At 47.4% G+C, this 8336-nt stretch overlaps 1 protein-coding gene across 1 annotated transcript; it reads right to left on the bottom strand.

The window, feature by feature from the left end:
- Nucleotides 1–421: 421 nt before the first annotated feature.
- On the bottom strand, nt 422–2268 carry TLNRD1 (talin rod domain containing 1). Its single transcript, XM_055002134.1, has one exon. The coding sequence runs from the start codon at nt 2242–2244 to the stop codon at nt 1186–1188; it is 1059 nt and encodes a 352-aa protein (XP_054858109.1). The 5' UTR covers nt 2245–2268; the 3' UTR covers nt 422–1185.
- Between the last annotated feature and the right edge of the window lie 6068 nt (nt 2269–8336).

The following is an 8336-nucleotide window of genomic DNA, read 5'->3' as shown; positions in this document are numbered from 1 at the left end:
TGTTTTTTTTTTAAAAAATTCAAGTCTCTCCAGTCTACCATCTTAATATATTGCCCCACACTGAGTTTATTGGAGTTTATTTGCTTAGGTGGCCATAGAATGGCACTCCTTAGTAGGTGGCCATAGAATGGCACCCCTAGATTGCCAAATGCCATCCATTTAAAACAGAATACTGTTTTAAAACCTCAAATTTCACGTTAAAGAGTGTTAGGGTGGGGAGACAGGAGAGAAAGCGCAGACAGCAAACCCAAGGGAGAGAAGGTGTGTTATTTAAACACACACACACACACAAGCAGATAATTCACATCTGTGCAACACCCAAACTAAACTAGTACTGTAGTACCGCTTCCCCAGGAGGAGAGACAGAGACAGTCTTCAATAGGCTCGGTTACTGTTTAAGCATTAAGAGATTCACAGAAAGTCATCTGAGAAACATAACATTTTAATAGATGAAATAAATACTCCAGTACATGCAAAGTTTTTTCTTTTAAAAAAAACTGACACTGAAAAAAAACCCTCTTCAAATTGTTTTGTTATAGTGTAATCCCCCCCTACTTTAAAAAACACTCACAGTAGCTTTTCCCCCAAATTGGAAATTACAACCACCCTCCACGCAACACAGCAAATGCACTTCTAACACTTGTTTCAAACGGGATCATACAAAACGACAACTGAACAAAACAAAAAGTAGCTACATCCATTCTTAAAGTTTCATTTCTTTCGGACTGTAGGAAAACTGAGGTAACTTTTTTTTTTCCTGCACGACTGAACAGTAAAATTTAGAAGGGAAACTTTGGAAGACAAAAAGAAAAGAAAGGAAAACAAGACCCTCCCCAAACTTTTTAAACCGCACCCAGCGCGATTAAAGCCTTTTCTTTTTTAAAAAGGATTCTCCCACCTCTTCATTTATGGAACTTTAACTTATTGTAGGTGTTAATACGGGAGGTTTACTTTAAAAAAAGAAACAAATCTCCCCCACCAAAAAATATCAGCCATTTAATACTGATGATTTCCACATCGTTTAAATGGCATAGCTTTGTTGCCCCACCCTGCCAAAAATTAAAATTCTGAGAAATTAAAGGTTTGGGCTCACTCAAATTCTTTGGTATATACAAAACAAGAGCCGGGAAAGGAGACCGAGGATGTTTCCATTAGCAGTGTCTGTAATATGTAAATGGAAAAACATTAATTCACAGAATTGCTGTTCACTGGCGGCAAAGTCCTGGGGGAAGATCTTTCTCTTAGTGCCTGAGATAACAGGTTGCATCCGTCGGAGACGGCACAAGCAGAGTTCTTCAACCTTTCCCTGTATTCAGTCATTTTGGAGCTACTGTCGGGGTGTTGGGCTATATCCCTGAGGCATTGGGTGAGGAGGACGCAAGCTGAAACGACGCTCATAGCACCCCCCAGAATAGCAGTCTGTACGGCTTTGCCCTCTGGATTGATGGTGGCCGCTTTGCCCAAAAACTGGGGCTCAGTAGCAAAGCCCACCAGAGCATAGACAGACTGCACCAGGGGCCCACTGAACAAGATGCACCGATTCCGTGTCAGCTCACTAGGCGAAGTCTTCACCTCCCGGACGCAGGCCAGCAGGGCCGAGGCACTGGTACTCATGCATTTGACACTCAGCTTGAACTGCTCCTTGGCAAACTTGTCATTGGACTTCTCACTGGCCGAGACGCAGGCATCTGTCAGGAATTTCAAGTTCTTGGACATGTTCTGGGACACCTCTAGCAGGAGCTGGGGGCTCATGTCAGCCAGCGGGGTGGTTCTCAAGACACCACAGCCATGCTCCACCTCGTGCTTACACCTGGTGACCTTGTAGCGGTCCACCAAGCCAGATGAGGCAGGCTGGGCCCCTGGGGTCTCCACCGCTGCCAAGTAAGCAGCATGGGCAGAGCATTCAGTCAAAGAGACCACCAGGTCCCCCATCTCAGCCAGGATGTCCCCCACCTCGGTGAACCGCCCCATGTTCAGCTGGCTCTGGACATCGTGAGTCAAGATGGACAGGCCTTTTGTCCGGGCAATGATGGTGTCCCTGCACTTCTCGAAAGACTCCCCAGAGGCCGACAGGCTCTCGGTGTTGACTGGCCGGCTTTCGCTGGACAGCAGGAGCAAGTCCGCCACTAGCTGCATTTTGATCTTGCAGTGGTCACAGATGGAGATGAGCTTCTTCCTCTGCAACGCGCCGCCACTGGGGGTGGATGCCTCGCTGGTGGACTTGCCAGAGCCGCCGCTAGCCATAGCGCCGGGGGGGCACTCGCATGCCTCTCGGGACCCCACTGCTGCCGCCACCTCCCAAGGAGTCCCTGCTGAGCCCGGCAGGATCTCTCTGCCTTTCCCGCACCATCATTCCATTAATCGCCACGAGTAAAAATGAAGTCTTTAGGTGCCGGAGGGAAGGCAGAGGAAAGGCAGCCAGAATCCAGATTTAGCCCCGTCCACACCTGGGCGCCACTCCACTTTCACAGTGAAAACGATGCTCGCTATGCGTCAGTAGAATCCTGGCCAAGTTGCTTGCAGATGGGAGCATAAAATTTCTGATCCTTTAAGAGCATGCTCCATTTACCTTGCTGGATTTTTCCCCTTAAAGTAACTGTTTTGCAGAGAATGAGTGATTGGAACCGAGCTGTCACTTGTGCTGTTGCAAAATGCGACAAAGAAAAAAGAGAAGAAGTTTCCTGTTGGAAAAGGTTGCATCCCAGGTTTTTTTTCTTCAATGCATGAGAAAGAAAGGGCCAGGGCGGGGCGAAAGGGGACGATGCTGTGACCGTTTGCCTCCTTTCCAATCCAAGCTGTCCCCGCGGCCCGGAAAGAGGCGAGCCCACGCCATAGGCTCCTTTAAACGCTCCGGAGAGGCAGGCGGGCGCGCATCCTCCTCCACCAGCTCGCAGGAAGGACGGCCGAGGGTGTGGCCCGCCTGGGGAAAGGGGAGGGCTGCGCTTGGCTCCGGGAACAGCCCCGAGGATTTGCAGCCGCCTCACCTCGGGAGCAAGGCAGGACACGGCGGCGGGGGAAAGCGCAGCAGGGGCCGGGCGTGGAGCAACGATCTCTCCCCCCCACAATGGGGAAGGAAGGAAGGAAGGGATTCCCTGCTCTCCCGCTCGCCTCTTTTCTCTGCGCCCCCGATTACGCAGCGGGGCTGGCTCCGGCGGCTCCTCCGGGACGCATCTCCGGGGCGTGGGCGCATCCGATCGGCAGAAGGCGAGGGGCGCTTCAGAGTCGCCCTGCGGTCGCGGGGGGCGGCTGCGCCGGGCGGCAGCTGCTATGGCTGCGGCGGCCGTTGCGGCAGAGGCTGCGAAAGGCCAGCCGGCCTGGCTCTTTTCCTGCCATGCTCCTCTCCCTCTGTTTTCCCCGGGGCTGACTCACCAACTTCAGGAGGGCGGAGGAAGGAGCGGAGAGCGCCTTTCCCCTTCCTCGCCAGCGATGGCTCTGGGCTGCCTTCCTGCCACTTGCCAAGTTGCAGTCCTTTCCCTCTTTAATTGCAAAACGAAGCGAACTCTTGGGAAGCGGCTGCGGTGCCTCTCCGGGCTGCCTGGCCGGGCTGCTGCATGGCTGGGAAGGCGGGCGCCCGAGCCTGCTGTCTGGCCCCCACCCCCGGCTCGCTCCTTCCTTCCTTCCTCCCCCGTTGCCTTGGCTGTAACCTCCCTTAAGCCTATAGCGAGCTTTTGTGCGCGGCGTCGCCGCCCTTCGTTTTAAATCCTGCCCTCCCCACTCCCCGTTGCTGGCTGAAGGCTCCTCCCCGGGCGGGAGGAAGGGGGCGGTGGTGGCCTCGCCGGGAACGGCCAAGGCGCATTCGCTGCGGCCTCTGCCTGCCCTTGCGCCCGGCGGTAGGTGCCCTCTGGGCGCCGGTTCTCTGATCTGCAGCGCGGCTAACGCGGGCTGCTGCTGCAGCATTTTGCATGGTAGTATTCGGGCCCTTTACTCCTGAAGGGATCCTATAGATTTTAACTGCAATTACTTCCAAGTCAGCTTGTTTGGAGTGGCAGGGTAGATTTCCCAGCAGAAGGCACCAGTGCCATGCACCTGCATGGGTCGATGCTCACACTCAACAGAAATTTAAAGATGCAGAGAGGGAGCATTAATATACTATAAAATATAATTTAATCTATATATTTAAAAGCCTAGTTCTATACAGAAATGCACAGAACCAAATTGTTCACTAATAATGCAATCCTAAGCAGAGTTACTCCAGTTTAAGCCCATTGATTTCTAGGAGCTCAGACTGGAGTAACTCTGCTTAGAATTGCATTGTAGATGTAACTTTATACACATAGTTTAAAATATTTCAAATATAAATCTTTAAATATATAACATTATATTAAATGTGTAGCTTGGTGCTGTGCATTTTTATCCATTCAGAGTTGTGCCAAGGTCTTCCAGTATTTATGTCATTTATGGTCTGCCTTTCTCACTGAGACAAGGTGGATTTTAGGGTGTGAGAGTAGTACGGTCAGTATCAAAGACAATTTTATAAACAATGCTGTAGGGTAAATAAATGCACCTTTACAAAGACACAACATTAGCAAGAATCCAATACAGAGTTGAAAAAATGCTGAAACAGAACATAAGCAATTCTAGCCGTACAGAGCCTCAGCTATACAGGGCGTTTTGTTTTGTTTTTACTTGTTCGTCCAACAGGTTAAAAACTTTAAAAAGCATACCTGTGGGCATTGCAAGCTGATTGGATTTCAGTCTTCTGGTTGGCCAATTAGGCAAGAGCACAATAATTGATTTACACCCCTGCATCCCACCTTGAATTCATGGAAGCCACCCTGTTTTGACATTTAAGCAGTGCATGTTTTACAAAGGACCAAACAACAAATAACCGGATTAAATCCTGCGGACAATTATTAGGGAGGGCCTGTGGCTCAGTTGCAGAGCGTCTGCTTTGTAGGCAGAAAGTGCAATCTCTGGCATCTCCATGTAAGGAGCAGCGATGAGAAAGATCCCTGCCTGACATTCTGGAGGGCTGCTGCCAACCAAGAATAGACAAGACTGACCTTAGTCAATAAACGGTTGCTTCATGTTGTTTGTCACAGAATTTTTCTTAAATGAAAGTGGTTCTCTCTAAAATGTAAGTAAAAAAAAAGATGAGTAGGAAGGAAAAGAAAAGCCTCTGGTGTAAAGGCTTTTCCTGCCCTGTAGGGAAAATAGTGCTGACCAGATTTGAATTTGCACATGGTGGGTCTGGTCTGGGGAACTGGCCTATGAAGTGTTCAGATTTGTCAACATGGCTGTCTGGCATTTCCTGATTACGCAGCAGCAGGCAAATGGGGTGTGTAATTTCCTGTCGGAGCATCTTGTCAATCCTGTTGAAAGAACAGTACTCTGCACATCCTCAGAAGCCCTGTTTGGCATTAAGGAACCACAGAACTATGCAGATAGGCACTCCGCTCTTCCAGTCTCCTTGCTGAAATGAAGCCAGCCTAGATGGGCCTTCCCCTCCGCCATACACAATGCATTTTGTGAATATCATTTATAAAAATCTAGTATCATGATTTTGACAATACAATTGCAGCATCTGTCTTGCTGCTGAACAAAGATAAACACACTCTTCTATTATACTACAAAAATAAATATTTTGCCATCCCAGAACAGTACTTAAAACTGGGACAATTTCTCTACAGTTGACCTGGCATTGTCCCATCTTTCTGTCCAAGCTTTCTTTCTGGGACTTAATTTTTAGGATACTGCTCCCTCCCCCACTTGATATGTTTGCTGTGATTTAATCTGTGTTAATATTTATGAGATCTGCACAGTTTGTGTCTCATCGAGCTGACTATTTAAAATATTTGTAAGCCCACCTTTTTCCTGGCTGTGTCAAGACCGACAGTTTGGCCTGCCAGATACCTGGCCAGAGAGCAAAACAGGTATCATGGCCTGGCATATATAGCTAGAGATGTGCACTTGATTTGGTTAGTCTCTGGTTAGGTGGGCTCGACTTTCCATCAAATTGTTCTATTGACATGCCTGTAGTGATGAGCCACCTGTGAATAAATGACAAGGATACAAATGTGATAAATTAATTGAGCTCTCGTTGCAGTTTTAATTAAAGCACGATAACTTCTACATGAATCATGATGTCATAAAGTGGACCTATCAAGCTTAGCAGAGCTATTAAAAGTTATATGCAATAGATGAACCTGCAGATCTTGACCAATGGACCATCAAAAGTCCATTAAAGCAGTTTAATGGATCTGATTGCATGACTTGTACCTGATTACGCCTGTGATATTTACAAAAAGGGAGTGGGGGAGGGTTAAAGGGAAGTACTCCTTCTTGGTGGTGATTTTATCAATCTATTGTTCATGCATAAAATGTATATTTTTCATCCTATCATGACAGTCCAGGAATGCGCTGTTGGAACTGGGTACCAGGGCAGAAAATTAGAGAATTGGTTTTCATCTCTGCAATAATATTCTTTGAAAAATCCTTAGAAAATATCCACTCTGTTTTGGAAAGTACCTAAAAATGTGCTGTGCAGCACCGGCTTGTGAAATACCACCCCAGTTCAGCTGGCCAGTTTGGCCAGATTCTTGCATATCCATTAGGCAGAAATAAAAAGTAAACTAGGCTATGAGTGAAAAGGATGGACTCTGCTTTTCAGAGGCAGGTGGACAATGTGTGCAGAGCTTGTTTGTCACATATGCTGTCTATTCTCAGTAAGGCCTGGCATATGAACTCAAACCCTGCCTTGAGTATTAATTGCACACTGAGGCCTTTTGTAGGCTGTCCCCCCCTCCCTGTGTGTTATTATTCTCACAACAATCACCCTGTGAGGTAGGTGGGGCTGAGAGAGCTCTAAAAGAGCTGTGACTGACCCAAGGTCACCCAGCTGGCTTCAAGCGGAGGAGTGGGGAATCCAACCTGGCTCTCCAGATTAGAGTCCTGCTGCTCTTAACCACTACACCAAACTGGCTCTAACCTCTAACAAATAGAATATGTTTGTATAAAACCAAATGTGGCAAGATTGTAAATTATCCTGTTCTGAAAATGGTTAATGAATTCTGAGGGCATGGTTAAGTGAAGTATAGTGGTTACTGTTAGGCTAGATCTTGGGAGAAACAAGTCCTTTATACTCCACTTTTCTCCCCCGTGAGGACTCAAAGTGGCTTACATTACCCTTCTCACATTCTCCATTTTATCCTAACAACTACCCTGTGGGGTAGTTTAGGCTGAGAAAGCGTGACTGGCCAAGCTTACTGAGCATCCTGGCAGAGTAGGGATTCGAACCTGGGTCTCCCAGATCCTAGTCTTGCATTCTAATCACCACACAGTGCTGGCTACCAAGCCTCTGCCCTGCCATTAAGTTATCTTGGCCCAGTCACATTCTTCCCTGACCCTACTTTGCAGGGTGGTGGTTATGAGGATGAAATGGAAGAAAGGAAGAAGCGGCATGCCACCCTGAGGACCTTGGGGGAAGGGTACAATAACAATACACTAACAATAAGGGAGAAATAACAAGTTTTAAATGTTCCCTGGTCTTCTGGGTTTGTAGAACCAAGTGGGCCTTGAGGCTGTATGGGGAGACACAACAACAAAGTTGCATTCACAATCACTCTGTGTGGTGTGAAGATCTTTCAGGCCTCTTTGTCAACATCCTGCTGACTATAGCCTGATGAAGGGTGCTGTGAAATTGCAAAAATTGTGTGCAATGAGAGCCAGCATGGTGTAGTGGCGAGACTAGGATCTGGGACAAAGAAGTTCAAATCCCTGCTCTGCGGTGGGTAGCCTTGGGCCAGTCACTCTTGCTCAGCCTAACCCACCTCACAGGATTGCTGTTCTGAGGATAAAATGGAGGACAATTATGTAAGTCACCTTGGGGCCCCACAATAAAATGTAGTATTTTAGGTGGCCATAATATATTTTAAAGAATGACAAGGCCTATTCTTTGTTATGTTATTTTGGGTGGCCATAATATATGTATTTTTTAAAAAAGATGACAGCTTTTTATTGTTATGTGGGGTGGCCATAAATAGGTTTTTTTTAAGTATGACAGGACTTTTTATTGTTATTTGTGGTGGCCGTAATAGTTTAAAAAAAAAACAACGTAGGACAGGACTTTTTGTTGTGTTATTTTGGGTGGCCATAATAATAATAATTTTTAGGACTGTTTGTTGTGTTTCTTGTAGGGCACCTTCTCCCCACCCCACTGCCCCATATTAGTCATATACTGTAAGAACCAGGGGGGCGGGATCGAGAGAGACTGGACAGGAACGTGTGAACCAGCCCTTGCTCCCTCACGCCCTCCTCTCAGGCTGGTTATCGCGCCCTCCCGCCTTCCAATTCCTTTTTAACAGCCCTCTCTCTCCTGCGCATGTTCAGCGTGAGGG

This window comes from Eublepharis macularius, chromosome 18 (genome assembly GCF_028583425.1).
Source record: "Eublepharis macularius isolate TG4126 chromosome 18, MPM_Emac_v1.0, whole genome shotgun sequence".
NCBI classification, from domain to species: domain Eukaryota; kingdom Metazoa; phylum Chordata; class Lepidosauria; order Squamata; family Eublepharidae; genus Eublepharis; species Eublepharis macularius.
Note: the sequence above shows the minus strand (reverse complement) of the source record. Positions and strands in the feature narration are given on the sequence as shown.